Below are 23,447 nucleotides of genomic sequence, written 5' to 3'. Positions count from 1 at the left end.
ATAAGCATAGTAAGGTGCCGATGGGGGAGACTAAATAGAATTTAAAAATCCTTATCGGATATCAGAATCCAGCAAATTAAGAGCTGTCAAAAACTTTCTATGAATGACATTGCATTTTTCGAGGATGGTACTATGCCCACTTTGAGCAGCCATTTGCCAATGTGAGTATGCAACAACACTGCAAAAATTATAGTTCCATGAATGCTTTATTCTTAAAAATAGCACTTTCAATGGACCGTAGAAGCAAATCAGGAATCAGTAAAGATAGCACAGTAACAGCACCATATGCTTGGACATTTTCAGTAAATACCAAGTGTTGACTGCTTCTGATTCAAAAGAAGAAAGCTGCTTCAGAATACACAGAGACATGCATTCAACTTCAATCTGCTTCCTTTTAAAGCAAGTTCATTTTTTCTGATATTGCCCTGCTGTGGATGACCATGTGATCCTGTGAATAGATGCAGCTGCTTTAAGGAACTGCAGAAAGGTAGTATGTTTGCACACCTGTCAGTTCTGAAGGACTTCGTTATATTTGTGTCTGAAATGCTCAGCTCCAGTTAGTATTGCAAGTAACAACCACTTGTTCAGCATCTGGTTGAATTACAGTGGTGCTCATATGAGTTCTACTTATGAATCGGTCTTTGAAATAATGGCTGTTCCAGCATTCCTGTAGCATCCATGTGATTGTTATTTGAGCACTTTGAAACTGGCTTGCATTTACGACAATTGCATTGTTCCATAGTAGGTAGTCACTATTTGTGAACTTTCCTGCCAGATTCCCACAAATTTCCAACACTTGGCAGTGGCCACCCCAAGCCCTATCACACTCATGCCACTGATCAATGTCTCCTTGTGCACCATTCACCACCTGGGAGCAGCCACTTACCTGCCCACTTACCAGTCATCTGGGACTTGGAATTTCCTGCTAAATTCTCCACTGACTTTTATTGTTGAAAACCAGAAGGAGTTGGGAGGACAGTCTCACTTAACAACCCTTGTTTAACAACAGCAATGGGAACTGCTGCTATTGTCACTAAGCAATGTACTCAGGTGATATCTGGCTTTGCAACCATGTTGCTTTGCAATGGAAATGCTAGTCCCAGTTACATAGTTAACCAAAGAGTACCTGTATTGTCCCGGCGTTTTGTACTAACAGAAATATGGCATGGATGGCAACCGACTAAAACTCAACCCTTCCAAGACGGAGTGGCTGTGGCTTCCGGCCTCCCGGTTCAACCAGGTGCTTCCATCTCTGGCCATCGGGGGCGTCCAACTAGCCCCCATGGAACAGGTGCGCAATTTGGGCGTCCTCCTGGATGCCCGGCTGTCCATGGACAACCATGTAACAGCCGTGGCAAGGGGGGCGTTCCATCAGGTTCGCCTGATGCGCCAATTGCGCCCCTTATTGGACCGGGATGCCCTACGCACAGTCACCCATGCGCTAGTGACGTCTCGCCTGGATTACTGCAATGCTCTCTACATGGGGCTTCCCTTGAGATGCACTCGGAGACTACAGTTGGTCCAGAACGCGGCCGCGCGGGTGATTATGGGGAGGACTAGATACTCCCCTGTAACACCTCTCCTGCACGAGCTGCACTGGCTGCCTGTGGTCTACCGAGTGCGTTTCAAGGTTTTGATTATGATCTTTAAAGCGCTCCATGGCACAGGGCCTAGTTATATGCAGGATCGCATCCTGCCCCACACATCCCTACGACCAATTCGCGCACACAGAGAGGGACTTCTCCGGGTGCCGTCCGCCAAACAGTGTCGGGGGGCGACACCCAGGAGCAGAGCCTTCTCTGTGATGGGCCCAGCCCTGTGGAATGACCTCCCCCGTGACATCAGGATTACTTCCGATCTCCGCTCCTTCCGTGTACAGCTGAAGACCCACCTCTTTCAATTATCTGGCCTGGCTCAATCGCAATCGTAATTTTCCCATTCCTCCAAACTGTTTTAAATTGTTTTTAAATATTAATTTTTATTGGGTTTTTACAATTGGGGTATTTTAAAGTTGATTTTTAACTGTCTATTGATGTAATTTGTTTCCTCCTCCGTGTATGTATGTAGGTATGTTGCGTATGTATGTACGTTTGGTGTTGTTATATATTTTTTATGTTTTATGCTCCATTGTACGCCGCCCCGAGTCCTACCTGGAAAGGGAGCGGCTAATAAATCCAAATTTATTATTTATTATTATTATATTATATCTGGACTGTCTTCAAGAGCAACAACTCATAAGTCATTTTTAAATGACTTATTTGCATGATATTGTTCCAAATCAGTAAAATGGGATGTTTTTGTAATACTTTCCATGCTTTGTGGCTGAATTCATGGGTATTTTCTCTCATGTGGTAGAGTACCTATTAATATTTACTTATTTCCAGAACAATAGAATCATAGGACTAGAAGCAACCTTGGAGACTTTCAAATTTGTCAGGGATTGAATAAGGACTCCTGCCTTGCCCTAGGCATGAGTCCTTATTCCATCCCTGACAAATTGTTGTTCAATTTTTTCTTGAGAACCTCCACTGATGGCTTGTGATATTTTTAAAACATGGCTATTCATACATTAAAAAGAAAGATACAGTGTTTGGATATCGGAATAGTAATTAAAGCCAATTTTTTAGTGTACATCAAGTAATGTACTAATTGTTAGTAATAATTGTTTGATTTTGCCTTGTGTGAATGGCATTCCCACTGGTCCTTGAATCCCTGAGAGACAAGCCATCTTCTGCTGCAGATCATGCAGTGATGATCGGAGATATCGATACACATTCAATCTACTTGAGAATGAATAGAAACCTGAATGAATAGAAACTGAATGAATAGAAAATGAAATTTTATTTTAAGTGAAGATAAGATTGTACTGTATCTCTCCCTTACCTAATTCATACTTACATAGAGTGTCTGTGAATAGAACCAGCTATTGCATTCGTATTGTTCTTATGCAAAAATATCTATTGAAGAGGTAAAAAAGATAATCCCTCAATTCAAGCTCAGATCCTGAAAAATATACTCATCCACGCTGTTTCCTTGGCAACAATATTGAAGTGGTTTGACATTATTGTACTACTATTACTACTACCTTTTATCCTGTTAATTATTCTGCTCTGGTATTTCCATACGGTCCCACTGAGCTCTCCCTAGGTTTGCCTAATGTGAAATGGCTAGATGGGACTAAGATCGGCAAGACTATTCTCATTTTCTCAAATCATTTACCGATGATGTCACCAGATCTGGCTCTGGAGTGAAGGTCAACGTGTAAAACTGCAAATATTAGTAACAAAGAAAATGACACTAAAATAAAAGCAGGGTAGGAAACCTTTTAGTGACCAAAGGCTTTTGACAGGTCAAAAGTAACAGTGAGAAAGATAATGAAGAATGGATGGAGATGTGTTCATATATGTGATCAGAGCCAAGATTTTATGCTTCTTTTTTTACATTTTAAAAATGTAGTTTTAGGAAAAGTAGAAGATTGTTTTGCACTTTTAAATGCGCTCACTACAATGAGCCAAAGCCGTACCTTTATTAGAAACTCAAAGAGTTTTTGCCTAGTAGTCAGAGACAAATCGTTAGTTGATGCAATATTTTTAGACTTAATTAGATTGCAGAATTAGGCCCCATACATACAATAGCTGCCTAGAAATTAATGTTTGCATAATTAGAATAAATACTTTTCTCTAAAATTCTGTGAATTTAAATTACCATATTCTAGTGGAATTACATCATAATGAATACAGTGACTCATACATTGTCAGTAATGTAAAATGGACAATCATCAGAACAAGCACATTTGTTGCTAAAATACAATTTCATTTCAGCTTATAGACTGCTCTACATGCAATTTACTGGGGGGGAGGTTTGAGTTCTGATACAGTGTCCAAAATTACAGTATTTTTCAGAGTTTAAGATGCATCTCCCCCCCCCCCCCAAAAAGAAGGTGAAAATCTGGGTTCTACACTGAATATAGCATTTTTGGCCTCCCGAAACCCTGCTTTGAGCATTCCGTTTTTCGCAAAAATGGATGCGCAGTGGGTTTGGGTGGCCTGCAAAGTGCTCCTGGAGGCTGGGGAGGGAAAAATGATTGAAAACAGGCCCATTTTTCACAAAAACGGGGGTATTTTTTCCCTCCCCACCTCCCAGGAGCACTCTGCAGCCTTCCAAACTCTTTGCACCCCTCGTTTTTTGCAAGAAATTGGACTGTTTTTGCCAGAAACATGCCATTTTTTGCTCGTTTTTGCACTCCCCAGCCCCCAGGAGCACTCTACAAGCCTCCCAAACCCTCTGCACGCCCCCCTTTTTTTTTTGCAAAAAACAGGCCTGTTTTTGCCCCCTTCCCGAGCCCCCAGGAGCACTTTGCAGGCCTCTCAAACTCTGTATGCCCCATTTGTCATAAAAAACTGGGCATGCAGAGGGTTTGGGAGGCCTGCAGAGTGCTCCTGGGGGCTGGACTGGGCAAACCCCCCTTTAAAAAAAATGTCCTGTTCAAAATCTTGGTGCGTCTTATAGTCCGAAAAACACGGTATTTACTTTATCAGGTTTTGGCAGCTGCATTTATTTTATCCTTTTATTCATTTCAATTACTATATTTACTTTAATTAGATTAAGATATTTAGGTTATATTTTGTCAGACAAGAGAAGAGTATGTTGGGGTTACTACTTTCATGCTCCCTTACCATTGGCCATGTAGTCTACAGCAGATAAGAGTTATTAAAGATTTGTTTTTTCTTTCTAAATAATGAACATTTCAGAAAGAATGTTAATATAGCAGAAGTAAATTGAATGCACTTGCATTCAGTCTATTGAACTGAATAGAAACAGTGGATTGTATTGTAAATCTGGATCTAGATAGGCAGTCATAAAATCATGCAAAATATAAATTAAAAATGAATGATATTTTTATAAATATATTAGAAATGAATATATATGTACTTGAATAATATTTACATTAGATAAATATATATAGGATGGCAACTGTTAATGGCTATGACACTTTATACTTTTTCTCCTTTTCTGTTGCATTTTTAAAGTTTGAAAGCAGTTTTTATGCATAGTTTTATGTGTATTCGCATTATATTAACTTTGTGTTTATTTTTTTCATTTTCTATTTTTTAAAGCAATAAAATTAATTTTTCATAAAGGTATGCTTATTATATATTTATAATTAATATCATATTATTAAACTTGGCAATTTAAAATCAATTGGATTTCAAAATAGTAAAAATGTTGCATTATGATTTTTCTTTAAAAGTGATATTAATCACTTAATAACCTTGGGTTATTCTCTTTTTATTTGTTAGCTATGTTTTTATCTCATAACTTGACATTTTCAAGGTTTAATTTATAATGGACAAAATAAATACAAAATAATATGTAATACCATAAAATGAGAAGAATAGAAAATAAAATTGAATGCAGTTTCAATCTAGATAAATATTAGTATTGTATTTTGTACTTACTAGGCAGCACAGCACAATAAACTAAGCTGTTAATGACTCTTCCAAGATTATCTTTATAAATCCAATTAAGCACAGCAAAAACTGCAGTGCTCCTTTAGTAACCTTATGGTGCAAGCAGATCCTCTATCATGGTTTAGTTTTTGTGATTAAGCAGAACTGAGCGTAATGGAAGAGTCCACCATTACTAGTTCTTTTTCCTGGGTTACAGGTAAGTGAGGCAACGTGAAATTATTGTGCATTGCTTCTTAAAATTCATTTGAAGTAAGGTTAGGGTGTAAAATTCTGTGTAAAATTAGGATTTATGAAAAGTGCAGATATAAAAGAACTGTAATCAATTTGTTGAAAAATAGGCAAGTTATAAAAGAAAAATATAGGTGTAGTTATTGAATCCATATACAAACTGGTGATTCTAATAAAATTGGAAAAAGTGAAAATATTTTTATTTTGTGAAGCAATTTTAATGTACAATTCCTTAATCTTCCATTATGGTTTTTAATGTTCATTTTTAGATGAAAACGTGTTCAGCTTACTGCAAAATTTCTGAACATTGTTATGCTAGGGCAGGGGTGTCCAAACTTTTTGCAAGGAGGGCCAGATTTGGTGAGGTGAAAATTTGTGGGGCCAACCATTCAGCCTGACATTCTTTAAATCATTAACATTAATGTGTGGTGAAGGAAAAAACACCAGCCGGCGGGGATGAGTGAGTGGCTGAGCTGGTGGGGAGAAGAGGCTGCGGGCCACTCGAAATTTGAAAACAGGCCGCGATTGGCCTTCCGGCCGGACTTTAGACATGCCTCTGCTAGGATATGATAGTATTCTGGCAATTTGATTATATATTGCTAATTAATATTTTTGCTTTTAAATATAAGCCATTTCCAAATGCTGAATAATATAACTTTATACTTTTTGATATATTGTAAGCCATGATGACAGTGTTACCATTAAGTTTAATAAATAAGTAAAATCTATGATTAAAACAGATAAAGAATGCCTTTTAGTAAGGAAAGGGATTTTCTTGGATGTTGGAATACTTTTTACTTATGTTATTTTAAAATATTGTTCTGGGTTTGTCTGGCATCTTAGAAGAAAGAATTTTTATTTTTCCAAAGATACATACTTTATATATGCCAACATTCATAGTGTAAATCTGTGGACTTTAATGCATACATTACAGTACTGAATGCTGTAGTTTTCTCTGCTACTTCTCTATATCAAAATTTCTGCCTGGAATACAGTGACTCGGGTTTGAAGTAATGGCTGTTACCAAGGGAAATATAACACTTCAAGTTCAAATGCCACTTTATACCAGTGGTAGGTTTCAATTTTTTTTGGAAACTCTTATGTAGGTGTGGCCTGCTTTGTGGGAGTGGCTTGCCGGCCATGTGACTGGGTGAGAGTGGCTTACCGGCCATGTGACCGGGTGGGTGTGGCTTGGTAGTCATGTGACAGGATGGGAGTGGCTTGGCAGTCATGTGACCGGGTGGGAGTGGCCAAGAAAATGTCGCTGAATTCTTTGCCCCAATGGATGATCTACAAAAAGATATAAAAAAGGAAATTTATTATTTTGTGTACTTACTACTTAAATAAGATTAAAATAAGTACACAAAACAATAAAAGAGCTACTTACAGAAGGAAGATGACTGTCCTTGCCAGTCTTCAATATCACTGACTCCAATGAATGGCCTGCACAAAGAAGAGACACAGAAATGAACTCTTTCATTGCATGCACTGCATTAGGATGAAACCAGCACACAAAATAATAGAAAAGGAAGATTACTGTCCTTTTGTGTGTTGAAGTCACCCACTGACCTCCTTGCTCCAATGAATGGCCTGCACAAAGAGATACAGAAAGGAAGACTTTAATTGCTTGCATTACTATATTAAGGATGAAACAAGCACACAAAGCAATAAAACAGCTACTTACATAGGAAAGATGACTGTCCTAGCAGTCATACTCTGTTGCCTCTTCATCCTGCTAAATAATACGAACTGCAGAAGAAATAAAACAACATTGGACTCAATTGTGGTTGTAAGCTGAGGACGACACTACAGGTAACAGAAGGGAGCTCTATTTTTACCCAACAATGTATAGTCTTTTCAGGAAGGATGTCCCCCAACAAACAGGAAAGATATAATTTTTCATCTAAGAAGTTAGATCAAGAATGAATGTCATAGGTAGATTCACAGAGCAATACAGATTTCTTTTTCCGAAATTTATTCCTCAGTTCAAAAAACAGGAATAAATGAATTAGGTTCAGTATTTAGGGCAGACCAAGTAGCTATTCAAGAGTCATGGTTAGAAGCAATGGTAAAGCAAGATATAGATTTAAAACCAGTAATATTTTGTTGGGCATTTCAAAGAGAATACAATACATATTTAATTTTACACATGTTAACAGCTGATGGAATTGTGTTTGCACAATGGAAAAACAAAGATATGAAAATGAATAAATATTAGAATGTGCAGGAATGAATAAATTGACAATTAAAATCAAGAAGGTTTCGAATACTTTTTCATGTGAGATTTGTTTTATCAATTGCTAACTAACAGAAACAGAAATTAGAAATCTAAAAGTATGAAAGAAAACACCAATTATGTAAGGAAAGGTCACTAAAATGTATAAGGAAATATTATTAGTACTTGATGATTATTAATGTGTAGATAAGTGTGGGACGTTACACACCCCCACAAACAAACTATGACAATGCCAGGAAAACACCAAAAAATAACAATTTCCCCCAAAAGACTGCAGATGAAACCAGTTTTTCCCCTAACCCTAAGGACAGGAAAGACAAAGCCACTGGAATAAAAAACATCAAGGCATTGTGTAAAATTATAAAAGACAGTGCCAGGAAGCTCACAGAACCAGGAACCACAATTACCTAAACAACCAGGTATCACACAGAAATACACAAAAGCTGGCAAAGCTGCCTTGCACCAACCTGGCCTGCCCATAGAAAAGCAGCCACTTTGAGACACATAAACCATGCACCAACCTGCACACTTAAAAGCAACATATTGCATCACAAATAAAACATTTGCAAAAAGGAACATTTCTTGTAATAAACACATTCTATAAACAATAAATAAATAAAAATTCCCTAAAAATAATTTAAAAGAAAGATATTCTATAAATAAAAAATCCTTAAAAACCATTTAAAATACTCCATACACAATGATTTAAAATGAAACCATTTTAAAGTATTCCACACACAATAATCTAAAATAAAACCAGTTAAAAGTATTCGACACACAATAATTGAAGGCCTTCCCTCGCGAAAGTCGTGAGCTGGCGTATGCTAGCCTCCTACCGCCCCCCCTCGCAGTTAGTTGCTTACCTGAGGGAAGCAGCAAGCTGCTGGAAGGCGAAGCGAAATGAAGGGAGGACCCGATCAGCAAGCGCGATGCGACAGCTGCTTGGGATGTTGGCTGTTGGCGCCGTGCGTTTAAATGGGTGTTAGAGGCGGGCAGGTCGACTCCAGCCCGCTCACTGATTGGCTGGACTCCAGCCAATCAGTGAGCAGAGGGCTGGGCTAGTTTAGTACAGATGGGCGGGTGAGCGAGCAAGCTGCGACGGAACGGTCGGGGTGAGCGAGCGACAGGATTGGGGCAGGCATTCCGGAACTTACTTCCAGGTCCACCGGTGGAATTTCTTCTAACCGGTATGGTAGATTTGACGAACCTCTTCTACTGAACCAGTTAGAACCGGCAGGAACCCACTTCTGCTTTATACCATTATTCAATGACCTTTGGTGCAGCATTAAGTAGTGACAGTTCTAAATTCACTTCAAGAACTAATTGGAGTACTTTACATGGTATAACTTTCCACTTGTTATATATTAGATGCTACTATTGTATATTTATCTGTTTTTTCTATTGATCACAACTTAAGGATTTATGCTGTGAATGTCCTTGCAAGTACTATATATTTTGTTAGACTATGATGCTTTTCAGTGACTGTCAGATACCTAAATGCAAAATATTTTCTGAAAAGGTCCATTCATAGAGAATCTTCCCAGAGCAACATAAAGTCTTCAAAAAGAAAAGAAAAACAGTTTTATTTATTTAAGGTATTTTATTAGATTTAGATACTTGCCATCTCTAAAGCAAATGAGTGGCTCACAATATAAAACAACAATATAAAAATACACAATAATGCACAAATAAAAAATACACCAATAATGTAAAATCTTGCTTGCTTCCTTTTTTTAATAATTGTATGGCTATGAACTGCAGTAGTTCCTTTGATTTTCTTTGGTTGGGGAGTTGAAGTTGGCTGTGTTTTCATTCCTTGATGGACTCAGATAAGATTGTGGAATAATTTTGCTGTATTATTGATTCAGTTAATATGGTATACTGAGCAATATATTACTCTTTATGTAACATATTTTTACACTTTAAAAGCTTTATTCCATTTAAATCTGTATTAAATATCTAGTGCTTTTTTTCTCCTGATAACTTCCTTTCCCAGCCCCTCACAAAATCAAGTTGGGAACAAAGTTGTGAGCATTCCTGAGAAGAGATATATCATTCCTGTTATAAAGTTAACATAGGTGGTAGCTAATTCAATTCAGGATCAGATTTTAACTTGATTTCAGTAGGAGAAAGCACAAGCATTTATTTAAAAGTTAAAATTGAAAGCTTTTGAGTTTTACCATGGATGAAAAAAATGTCTTGAGAATTGAACTAGCAAAACCAAAGCATTTCTGAATGGCTAATCTTCCCTCCCTAATTGACTATTGTTAATTATCCCCCATTACCATTGACAAAAATTCATGACAACCCCATTGATTATTCACTGTTTTAATCTGCACCCTCAGTTATTACTTGTATTCAGTATGTAACTGAATCATGTTCCTTTTCTCTTTGTTCCTTTAAAATTCAAGCCTTGACATTAGGTGGCATGCAGAATTTAAAGAGAGAGAAAACCTGTCACAGAACTACCTCTGTAATTCCTTTGTAGTTTCTTAATTATCCAGTCTTCATTTTGTGGGTGCATGCAGAAAGAGAGACAGAGAAAGAAAGAGAGAGATTCAAAACCAATATACTGCTTAAAATATATTGTTAAAAAAGCACAGTAATTTTTTTTCTATACGTAACATTCCTTATGTCCTGTTTTGAATGTTAGAATTATATGTAAGTACTTTTTAAAAATCTGAGCCTTATATGTAAGTACTTTTTAAAAACCTGAGCCACATGTCAAGCTTCAGTATTAAAACCATAAGGGTTTATATGTTGACACCATAATAAAATATAATGTAATCCTCTTTTATAAGTATCATATAAGCTCTTAATAACCACCTGTTAATCCCAAAATCTTTTTCTTTCTTTCTTGTATTATTTTGGATTTTTAGTATACATATACACACTGACTCTCTTTCCTTATGCCAGTGAAATAATACCATTGAGTCTTAAAAAGAAGCTTCAGCTACTGCGTCCTACTGTATTGGTCTATAGTAAAACTTTCTTGATTATATCTTTGTTTTTGCAATCTGGACTAAGCCAGTCTGGGAAAGTATGGGATCTTTCCCCATGGTCCATGGCAGGTTTAATATCAGGTATTAATGGGTATCTGCCAAGAGCCACTTATTATTGTGAAGCAGGAGTGCTCTGTAGCTTGTTCTTTGTTGTTACTATTTGGTCACCTGCCCTTATTGACTTTGTAAACAATGATAAACAATGAAAAATACACACACCCTTCATTTGCTTAGGTCAGTGGTGGGTTGCAGGCGATACGCCCCGGTACGGGCGTAGCGGAGCCAGTCCAGAGCACCGGATACTGTTCTGGTACGGTGCTCCGGAGGGCCCACCCACCCGTCTGAGCTCCTTACTGGTGTTTTAAGGCTTATGCGCAAGGCGCATACAGCACCTGTGCGATGCTCCGCTGAGCAGCTGGAGCATCGCGGAAACTCACGGAGGCGCTAAGACACATGCGCGCACTGCATGCATCCATGTGGATGCCGCCGGGCCCGTTCCAATCGTACCGGTTGGAATGGGATCCTGAACCCACTACTGGCATATCCTGCAATATTCTAAGCCTAGGAAAGGGATGAAGAGAATGTGGCCTGTTTATTGTATGTGGTCCACCAACATCTTTGAACATTTGAACTAAGCTTTTACACTGTTCTGTTGAATTCAGATATGTAAGTCTATTTCAGTTAATTCATAATTCTGATTCATAGTGGACCCAGTATTTTATCTTGATTTTTAAAAGCTTGTCAATTGCTTATGATTGGAGCAATTCATAAACAGCTACTGAACCATTCTGAGTTATGTCTTATATTTGTAATTCACTTTGTTAAAAAGAATAGAACTGATTTTTTCTTAAATAGATGAGGATAAAAAAAGGAAATATGATTAACAAAGAACTGAGATTAAAATTCTTGATGATTTAGGCTCTGCAAGAATCTCCCCCTCCCCCCCCGAAACCTCCTAAATACTATTTGAGAACTGTACATTTACTTAGGTATGTTAAATCTGTTAATGATTGTCTGGTCAATAAAGCCAAACCTAGTGTTTAGAAAAAATAAAATAAATGAAAGAGTAGTGCAAGGAATATAGTACTGGATACTGAAAATAAGTTTAAAAAATCTGTTAAAGTGATGCCCATAATATTAACATCATAGGTTTTTTTTAAGATAAAAGAAAACAGTTATTACAAACAAATTCTACCACTGAGTATATCCCATTACTCAGTCTTACTAAAGATAGAAGCATTATAATAAAATATCTATAGAATAGTACAGTAGATGGATAGCAAACTATAATTTTCGAATGCAAATCTTTTTATACATTAATACTATGATTCTAAATATAATACTTTACAGGAGAAGAATTCATAAAAGTCTATAGAATAGGTACTAGGATTAACTGGGATTAAATTAATTAAATGATGAAATAACAATATTCCTGTACTTTTTTCATAATACTATGTTTATTATTAATTAATATTTTATGTATGGTGAAATCTTTAATGGACTAATGGGGTTGTTGATTACTTCCAACTGCCCATTAAAGTACATCATTACAGAGAATTACCTCAAATTTTGGTGACATCATTTGCCACCACTTCTGTTTCAAAATTAGTTTACATTTGACAGCATGGACTATGTTTATTGTGTGAGACGTATTCATTATGTTGGTGAGATGTGCACCAGAAATCTGCTTCGGAGTATCAAAGTTTATTAAGTGTTAACCTGTCAAATCAAGGTTTTGCTGTTCTGTCTTCGCATAAATATATAGTCAAAGCAATATACAACAGGAATTAAATACATGCAAATCAATAACTATTAAAAAGATATTAAAGCTGTGGGATTGCTCTGGAGGATGAGGAAGACTCTGGAGGGTGTTTGGAGTCAGAGCAGGAACTAGAGAGGCCTGTTGGCCACCAGGTGGCATCTGAGGAAGCAGTGAGGAGGAACAGAGGGAGGTTGAACCTGATGTGTGTATGCGTAGAATTGATAGGAGAAAGGAACAGCTGTGGAGAAGACGTCATAGAAGGAAGTAAGGACAGCTGGCTAAGGGTGTGGCCCCTCCCAAAGAGTTTATAGGTGGAGCGACGGGAGGGGAATCTGCAGGAAACAACAGTCCATTATACGAGTTGTTGCGGAAGCATTCTGTAAATTTAATCTTGGTTTCTTGAAGACAACTTTCTAGGCTCCTAGCCAAGGGGTGGCTTTATCTATGTAATTAGTCGTGGCAGACAGCCAAGCCCATGTCTGCATGTTCATTGGAATCACGGGACAGAACAGGTAGTCGCAAGTCATGATGGTCTCAATCTTACAATATTTTCCATGGCAGTCATTAAGTGAATAACTTAGCAACAACAAACCATACATTGTTTGTTATGGACCAATTTTTGTTGGAAGCCGAAAGTAAACCATCATAAATTGTGGTGACTGTGGAGCACTGCAAACCTTAATTGAAAGAGTGATAAGTTGAGGACTGTATTCTTGAGCAGCTTTTTTGTATTTTTAAAGTCAGATGAAAATTCTGCAGATTCTTTATGGTTAGTCTCATGTCTAATGTGTAGCTAGTATTGTGCTCTAAATACATTAAACTGATAAACATTTAAATAATAAAGGCATAATACATACATACATACATGCATACACATACGCACATATATTTAAATAATGAAAGCAAAGTTAATTTTCTAGATCAGAATGACTCAGGAAGTATAATTGGAACAGTGAAATATCATAGTTGGGCATATCCTTCCTGCTGCTAGAACATTGAGCAATAAAGTTGAATCTTTCAGCTCAAAACTGGCTCTTTTAGGTGGTCATGATTCCTTCTAGAGTATGTCAAATCCTCCTCTAAAAGACAAGTCCTTATTGGCTTAAAGAACTTAAACAGCAACAGCCTTTCTGGATTCATTTTTGTCATATTCACTTTTATCCACAAAGTTGACTCCAAACAGTGTTAAAGATTCTGTTTCTTGAAATTAGATGAAGATATCATTATTGCTGAACTTAATCTGCATTTTAGAAGCATTGCTGTCCCAAATAGATTATTTTACTGAGCATCTCCATTCATCCTTTAAGTAACAGAGAATAAAATTATGAACTAGCAACCCTGGAGCTGGACACTTGTTGCCCAGATTCATCTTCTGGGCGAGACCTGATAGAAAGAACAGAACCAGATGCACTTGACTATCCTGACCACAAAGCCCTATTTTGTAAGGGGTTTTAGAAGGAAACAATGATTCACAACAGGGAATTTCTCTTCACCTTTAAAGGGGTGAAGAGAAACAGACAGCCTTCTCTCCCTATAGATATCTCGTAGCTGGTATTGACCAGAAAACTCTACTACAGTAGTTTCAGATCCTGAAAAAAGCTCAATTGACTTGGATCCTGCCAATTAGTATCTTTCAGATATGATCTTCTTAGGAAATGACTTTAATCAGCATAAGGGGAAGAAAAAATTCCATTTCATCCATGCTTCTAAGATTACAGATCATTTTTGTAGAAAACCAGGGTGACAATCTTGAAGGAAAGAGGCAAGAACTGTTATATAAATAAAGAGCAATGAAATATTCCTTAAGTTGTGTAAACAAGATAGTATTTGGAAAAATCAAACAAGCTTCTCCCTGAGTTTCTTATCTGTGAGAGCAGTTAGAGGTGCATGTTGCCTAGATAAATGTAATTGATCTGATTAGCCATCAGCTAATGATCCAAAGACATATGGCCTCATTATCTCTGCAGGAGAATTAGGAGCATAACCTGAAATAACATGCCACATGTCTTGAGTAAAAACAATCTGAAAAAAAATTAACCAATTGTTGACATGAACATCTTCCTAATAAGTATTGTTTATAATTTACAATACAGTTTAAGCAATTGCCTTTTTGCTCTGTTCAGGAAAAGAAATGTTTTTAATAATGATAAAGAAAACATCCTAAGAATCAGATTATTCATTAATATACATGTGTAACATTTTTCACATTCTGTAAGCATAAAGGACTTCTCTGTGCTCTGGAAAATTAAGTGGGAATTGGATTGGTATACAGTATTCCATAGAAGGTAGGAAACTGACTAAATTATGAATGGCATGGTTATCTTCGTTAAGAATGCATGCAGCTCAACTTCGCCAAAAACTATGAGTGGGTTCCTCACCCACATAAGAGAAGTAAAAACTATCATGTAACTCCTAAATACCCTAACTACTTTGCATCGTCGAATGCAACCCTCTTCAACTAGAAATATTATCAATCTCTAATTAATTTGTTTATAATTCATATTTAAGGCCATCTAGAATATTCCATTATTTTGGAATTTTAATAATGTTCAGTAGAATATTTTGCCCCATGCTTGGTCTTTTTTTATTAATGTAGAACTCAAACTTGAAAACTACAAGTAGTCCTTGTTTAGCAACTACTAGTATTATGACAGTGATAAAAAAATAACTTTATGACTAGTCCTCACATTCTCCATGATGGGGAGCGGGAGATGCTACGATCGGGCTATCATCAATTCTAATTGGTCCATAGACTGAGAGTAAGTGTTGCAGCCATGCCTCTACTCCTTTTGCCCAGTTCCTCTCAGTCTATGGTCCAATTAGGCTGATACCTCATTTTCTCTAGTGCAAATTATTGAAATCTCTCTTTTATATCAAGTTAGGTTACTAAATTCTACAATTGGCTTCTACTATTCAAAAATTTCAATTCAACTAAATTAGCGTGAAGAGGAGGAAGGAGCGTTTACCTCATTTTCCCCTGAGGGGCGCTGGGTTGCCAGTTCGGCGGGCAGATCTGGTAGCCACAATGGAGAGAATTGGCTTGAAGCTCAGTGCAGCTGGCTGGAGTTAAAACTAAACTGAATGCTCGCACTGCCGCAGTCCAGTGCTCAGGAAGGCCGTTATCAAGCAGAGACTTGGGGGCGAGTCAGCCAGCCACCGCTCCGCATCGTGCAGATCGCCTGAGCTGCAATTAGCACCGAGGGGGTTTTCGGACATCGGCCACCATTGCTGGGCGCTCTGAGAAAGAGTTGACAAAGACAATTGAGCGCACGTGACTGGCGCCATTCTTCAGGGCCATTCCTGGCCAGTGTTGTGTGATTTGGGTGGCCAATTTGGGAACGTTCTGTGGCAGCAAGGACCTACTTAAAACAAGGCTTGCCGCCAATTTATTTGCTGGAATGCCAAGCGGCCATTTTGGGGATGACTACGCAGCGGCCATTTTCTTTGCCATGAGGCTGACAAATTTAAACGGACCCTCTTTTTTATTGCAGATTCACAACTCCCATTGCCATCCCCCTTACTGTGAACTACAGTGCCGGGAATACTTTTCACCATTGAATTTCATTTTATTAGATAGTGCCCAATGTTCAAGTTTGTCAAGATCCTTCTGTATCTTAAGCCTGTCTTCTGGAGAGTTGGCTATTCCTGCCAGCTTGGTGTTATCTGCAAATTTGATGAGTTTCCCATTTATTCCCTCATCCAAATCATTGATGAAGATGTTGAAGAGTACTGGGCCTAAAACAGAGCCTTGGGGTACTCCACTGCATACTTCCCTCCATGTAGATGCAGTTCCATTGAGGACTACACATTGAGTGCGGTTGGTCAGCCAGTTATGATGCTGTCTAACCCACATTCTTCTATTTTATCTAGTAGTAGGTTATGGTCTACCTTATCAGATGCCTTACTGAAGTCCAATTGGACTATATCAACGGCATTCTTCTGGTCCACTAATTTTTTTGGGGGGGGTTTTTTGTCCTTTTAGAGTTATATCTATTTTAAATCTGTAAGTCTACCATGGATTAATATTTTTTTTTATTTTTTTTTCCAAAACAAGATTTTTATTGGTTTTACAAAAAATAATCGGGAAAAGGGATGGTGGATAGGTTACAAATTTTGACAGCTACATTATGCAGGAAATGCCCCCCCCCCATTCTCATAATTTTCATTTATTAATACATTAAGTTGTTACTACTTAGCAATAATTTGTCAGCATATTTTAACATTTTGTCTTCAAAAGATTTCAATCATTTTATATCAAACAGATTTTCTAGCTCATTTTTGTGATCTAAGTTTTCTCAGTGTTGCCTCTTCTCCCCCCACCAGCAAGGCTCCAGCACCTCCCGTGTCCTGTGTAGTGTCATCGGATTTATCCAGGAGGACTTTGTTTTTTTCCATGAAGGCCTCAGCTTCCATAGTTGTGTTGATTCTAACTCTAGTGTCCTCCCAGAATATTAGCATACCTTCTGGCATAAGCCATCGAAACCACACCCCTTTCTGGTATAATTTCTTCGCTAGAAGCGAATATTTTTTTCTTTTATCTCTAACTTTCTTTGGGATTTGTTTCAAGATGGCTATTTCTCTATCCTTGTATTTTAATACTTGCCCCCTTTATGCACTCAGAATCTCATCTCTTGTAGTCTTTCTGAGAAATTTGATGTGGATCTGGTCCACTAATTTTGTCACTTTGTCAAAGAATGCAATAAGATCCTTCCTAAAATTAATACTCCCTTTCATTGGGGGCAGGAGGTAGTATTACCCAACTTCTGTCCGGCTCCTTCCACACAAGGGAGCATCTCTGGCATAGGCTGGATGTCTGTAGGGCTCTGCAGATTTACCTCAGATGAATGGCCTCGTTTTGAAGGTCAGAGGAGTTGATGGTGGCCTTCCAACCAGCTACGCAAGGTGCTAGAGTAACTCTGAAGACAATAGGTAGATGGTTGAGGAAGGCTATCTCCTTGGCCTATGGAGCCAAGGGCAAGGTTCCACCTCAGGGTATTACCACACATTTTACTTGCAGTGCAGCCACCACGGTGGCATGGGCGACTAGAGCACCATTTTAAGATATCTGTAGGGCTGCATCTTGGACATCCCCTACGTCTTTTATTCGACACTACAGACTAGACGCTTATGCGTCAGCTGAAGTGTCCTTTGGACATAGAATGTTGCAGCAGGTAGTGGCTCCTACAGCCACTATGGATTCATAATTTCTTCCCCACCCTATGGACGGTAGCTTGGGTACGTCCCGATGGTAGCACCTCCCGCTGCCCATCATGGAGAACGAACGTTGGTACTTACCTGAATGTTGATTCTAATGATGGGGACGGGAGGTGCTACCTCCTACCCTATTAGTCGTAGCAGCCTGTCCTGGGAGGGGGTACCCTTGTGAATTCTATTACAGATCATTACTCCATGCGACCTCAAGGAACTGCAAGGAACAACCTCCTCCCAATTTGGTCACTAAATGAGGACTACCTGCATGAAATGGAACATACAAAATGCTATTTAACTGTAGCAGCCTTTCAGTACCAAATATTGTCTTATTATATTTTGGAATAAATGCTATCCGGATGGATAGATAGATGGATAGATAGAATATATCACAGTAAAGAAGTCATGATCACATTAGAGAGCAAACATAAAATATCACTTTGTTAAAAGTTACATTGGCAATCAAAATACATATTGAAGTTGGTTTATTGAATATTACATGAATAGTGAGGTTTCAATTCCAATGCTTGTTTTAACTTAGCACTTTTGAATCAATCCATTAGCAATGTATTGATGTTTTGTAATACTTTACACTATATAAACTGAATGTTGTGCATTCAGTCAACTGGAGACCTCCTCAGTACTAGAACTGAGAGTTTAAGAGAGAAAATTCCCTTTGGAATGTGAAGTAAATTCCTTAAAAAAAAATAAGAAAAGGACAACCATGAACTACTATTGCCTACTCTAACTTACTTTAGCTGCATAAGTTCATAAGAGCCTCAAGCTTCTTTGGCTTAGATAAATAGTTTTATTAAGAATTATATCTATATGAATTAATAGCTTCTGCTTCAGTTAAAAGCTAACATAACAATGAAGAATATTACAACACTCTTAATATTACAATGAACTCAATGAAACAGTACTCTAGGTAGAAAAATGGAGCAGAAAAATCTTTCCTCAAATGATGAAATGTACTAATCAAAGAAATAAACCAAATATCTATAAATTCAAGCCAAACAAAACTGTCTAGTTTTTACTTAACATATAATTAGTTTATAGAATTTACCAAATAAATTGTGATACATTTAAAATTGGATTAAATATATCCAGAAGAAATGAGACTTATTGTTAACTAGTATTCATGACAACATAAAACCTAGGAAGTAAAAAATAAGCTGGTGGTACCTATATAGTGAAATGAGTTTTTAGTATGTAGACACATTTTGAAATGAAATATTTTTAATTAAAAGACAGATTGAAACAATCCAGTCTTCGAAACTCAATTAATCTTGTAGGCACTTATTATTTAAGTTAGAGCCAAAAAATCTTTACAGCTAACTTCGTGTTTGAGAAAATCAAATGGATACTAAAATCTTGGATTTCTTTATTATGTTCTATAATCCAAGGAAGAAATTGTTTTAAAGAAACAGATAAATTCTGTAAATATATTTAAATAAGGCTAGAATTGTATTTTTAGACTAAGGTGCGGATGTAATTCTTGACTGCTACAGTTGCTGAAAAGTACAATTAATATTATTGCTCTTTGTGCATTTAATGTTTTCCATTCTGTCACATTAAACACTGCAATATGTCAGTGACTTTGGTGAGATTATAGGTGGCACATCTAAATCTGGGAGCAAGTAAAGAATTTAGCACAGTTGCATCTATTATTGAAAGCAGTTGAGACATCTCAGGCTTTTTTCTTCTTCTCCCCTACTGAAACTTCCTTGCTCTGAAGGAAAATGAAAGTATATGAAAAATACTATCCTTCTTCCTCGTATTATTCACAGGACTGAATGCAAAGTCACCCAGCATTTTCAAACTTATTGTTCTGAAAGTTTCTAATAGCTTAGAAGTACAGATAGTCATCAGTTAATGCTGCTTTTTCAGTAAACATTCAAAGTTATGACAGTGCTGAACAAGTGGTGATTACAACTAGTTTAGGAAGTTTCATCTAGCATACCCATGATCATGTGATCACCACTTGGGCACCAACTGGCTTGCCCTTACAATGGTTGCTGAACCCATAGTCACATGATTATGATTTGCATCCAGAACACAGATGGGTTTTTTTCCCATCCTGTCCTTGTCTGGAGAGATTTAAAATAGCTGGTCTGCTCACCTGTTCTTTATTCTCTGTTGTGGTCCCCTTTTGCAGAGAGGTTTTCGGTTCTCTTTTCTTCCCTTGGAAGTCCATTTTTGTATTCACTTCCCATTCATTCAGAATCCATTCATTTCGACTCTTTCTCTTTTAACACATATATTTTTTTAGTACTGCGTTCATATCTTCTAGCAGAATAATTGTTTTCTCTGAATTAGATTTATCAAAGCATTACAATTTATTCCAGAACTCATCTTTAGCTCTTACATTATCACAATTTGCTGCAGTGGGGGTTGCAGGCGGTACTCCCCGATACAGGCGTACCAGAGCCTGCCCGGAGCACCAGGTACCGTTCCGATAAGATGCTCCGGAGGGCTCACCCGCCCATGCTCCTTACCTGTCTTTTAAAGCCTTCGGCGCTTATGCACATGGCACGTACAGCACCTGCGCAATGCTCCGCCAAGCAGCAGGAGCGTCACGGAGGCTTGCGGAGGCATCGCTGGAAGATAAGACGCATGCGCACACTGCGTGCATTCATGTGGAGGATGCCGGGCCCCGTTGCAACCGTACCCGTTGCAACGGGATCCAGAACCCAGCACTGATTTGCTGACTAAATGTAACTTTTACTGGATTCTTTCCTTCATTTTTTCAAACTTTAATTTTATTCTTTCATTTCCTGCCATATACATGTCCATCAACACCATTCCACAAGATAAGACTTCCTTCAATTGGATCTATTGTTTCTCTACAAATATACAACAATTCTGTTAATTTTATTTTATTTGTTAATCTTGTTTACCATTTATTTCTCTTACATCCCATTGGTCAATCAAGGCTCTCATGTTGTTTAATAATATAAATAGCGTAACATTTTTAGCAGTAAACTCTAAAGTAAAGGCATGTCAGCAGTTAAGATACTTACAAGCTGCTTAAATATATTCAACTAAAAATCCAGATCAGTTGAATCTGATCTGTAGGGCTGACACACACATGCACATACATAGAAAAACACGTGCTTACTGTTAAATTTTTGTTCCTACAGGTACTGCAATGGCTGCTGTAGTCTTATTGCAAAATGAGGCACCTTATTGTTCTCTGATAACCAGCAGCACAACCATGAATACAGGTAATTACTTTTTTAGTAAATTAAAATTAACAGATAGAACCAGTTGTGGATAATAATAGGGATGAGATATTGAATTTATCTAAACTCTGAATGTAGAGCTGAAGCAGATTGTTTCAAGTAGATTTTATAGTTCCATCAGTTGAAATAGGATTCAGGTAAAGAATCAAATAAAAGCCATAAACAGATTTTATGAATAATGTGTCACTACTAAACCGTGCCAAAATTGCTACAACCTTTCACCTTTGTTTTAGGATTCATGGGAGGAAGGTAATGGAATCAAGTGGTAAGTCTATAGTGGAAGCATTATTTCTAAGCATGTAACAGCTTATGCAATACAACTCCTGTCGTTTTTTTATCTTCATAATTCAGTTTTCTATGAAGGTATTGCAAATCATAATTCCTATTTTTATTCTTCCTGAAGAAAAATATTCCCTACAAGATGAATAAACGGTTTCATCAAATGTAGTCTGCCAATGTTCATGCCAAATGAAGCCTGGTGTACTGGCTCCCTGCTTTGTCTTGCATGGATAAAACTGTTTATGTAAGACAAGACAGTGAGCTAGGTCTCACTAATTTGCCCTACATGAAACTGGCTAAACTGCTTCATGTGTTCCTCCATTGGGTAAAACAAAGGACAACTGAAGGACCACAGCTCTTGTAGATGGTCCAAAGTTGACAATGGAAATGGAGTAGTGAATGGCCATAATTTTACAACTAATTTGAATGTTTTTGTTTGTTGTAATGCCATGTAGAGCAGGCCAGACCTACACTACTTAAGAAGTGAAAGGGCCACATTGATAAAATTAAAAATAATTATGGGCCACAAAGGAACAGATTGCATGCCAGTCAATTGTTTGGCAAATATCTCATGTAAAATATCTTTCACTTCTGCTTATATTATCTCTTAATTGCACCATGTTCTGTTCAATTTACTTAATCAGTCTGTTTTCTGACTATTAAAACGTTATTATTTTAGTTGTATGTGAGAAAGAAAGAAAAAAAACCTAATGTGATGACATCACAGTTTTCCCAATAAATTTCTTAGCTATTTAGCTTCTTGGTTTTTTTTGCTTCATATATTTTTAAACTTGATATCAGGTTGGAAAATGAGCAACTGCGTCAGAAGGAATAGTAAAATAATTCTATGTATTAAAAGGTTAATACTGACAATAGAGAACAAATATTCATTGTTACAAATTGTAATTCTGATTCATCTCTTTGGCAGAAGCTTTTAAGCTCATTGAAGATTTTTACAAGTAATATAATCTCTTTGTATTCACACAGATTTCCTATGACAGCTAAAAATTAAATTGGAGAACTAAGGATAATCTCTGCTTATACGTGTTCCCTTGTCTCATGCTTAGTTTAACAAAATAATCATGATTTTAAAATTCATTTAAACCAAATTTGTTTCTTTGCTAGTCCAAATATAGTAGGAATTTCACATTTATTATTTATTTCATGCAATACATCCTTTCTTTGCGTAATCAAGAATAAATTATTCTGCTTGTTTAGGTTTATTGCTTCATATTCTTTGCAGAAAATGACCAGTAATTGTCATCTCATTAAAATTATTATCTAACTCCCACATGGTAATTTTGTGGAATGTTATGGTACAATACAATAGCAGAGTTTGAAGGGACCTTGGAGGTCTTCTAGTCCAACCTGCTGCCTAGGCAGGAAACCCTATACCCTTTCAGACAAATGGCTATCCAACATCTTCTTAAAGACTTCCAGTGTTGGGGTATTCACTTCTGGAGGCAAGCTGTTCCACTGATTAATTGTTCTAACTGTCAGGAAGTTTCTCCTCAGTTCTAATGCATGAAAACAATACCTTTCATTTTTAGCAGATTTTTTTTTATTTTTTTCCCTTCTACAACACATTACAGTCATTATATCAACATTGTTATATCATTATAATATCTGTACATGTATATAACGTTTCTCTTCTATATTTACACACCTTTATACACAATTCTATATATATTTATATATATTGTTTTTCGGCTTAATTAGTTTTCTTGTTTTGCAGCCATTTGTACCAATTGTTCCAAATTTCATAATATTCTGACTCATCTTTATCTTTTAATTTCAGTGTTAATTTATCCATCTCTGCACAATCCAAAGTTTTTTCCCCCACTAATTCGTCCGAGGGGGCATTATTTTGTCTCCAGCATTGGGCAAATGCTATTCTAGCTGTAGTTAGCAGATGTGTTAATATGTATTTAATTTCTTTGTATATTTCCCTTTGATTATTCCCAGCAGAAAGATTTCGGGTTTGTATTTTATCTGTTCCCCTGTAATTTCTTGCAC

General features: G+C 37.1%; 1 protein-coding gene across 1 annotated transcript in view; it reads left to right on the top strand.

Annotated features, from left to right (window-relative positions):
- The window catches only part of PTPDC1 (protein tyrosine phosphatase domain containing 1), a 53,765-nt gene that overhangs the window by 4,412 nt on the left and 25,906 nt on the right, over window positions 1–23,447 (top strand). The window contains exon 2 of the mRNA XM_081938159.1: window positions 21,051–21,134. Within this exon, the coding sequence (XP_081794285.1) occupies window positions 21,059–21,134 (76 nt within the window). The 5' untranslated portion in view covers window positions 21,051–21,058. The remainder of the gene's footprint in view (window positions 1–21,050; window positions 21,135–23,447) is intronic.

Source organism: Natrix helvetica (assembly GCF_964273705.1).
Source record: "Natrix helvetica genome assembly, chromosome: 1".
NCBI lineage: Eukaryota > Metazoa > Chordata > Lepidosauria > Squamata > Natricidae > Natrix > Natrix helvetica.
The sequence above is the reverse complement of the archived record's forward strand: the minus strand, read 5'-3'. Positions and strand labels throughout refer to the sequence as shown.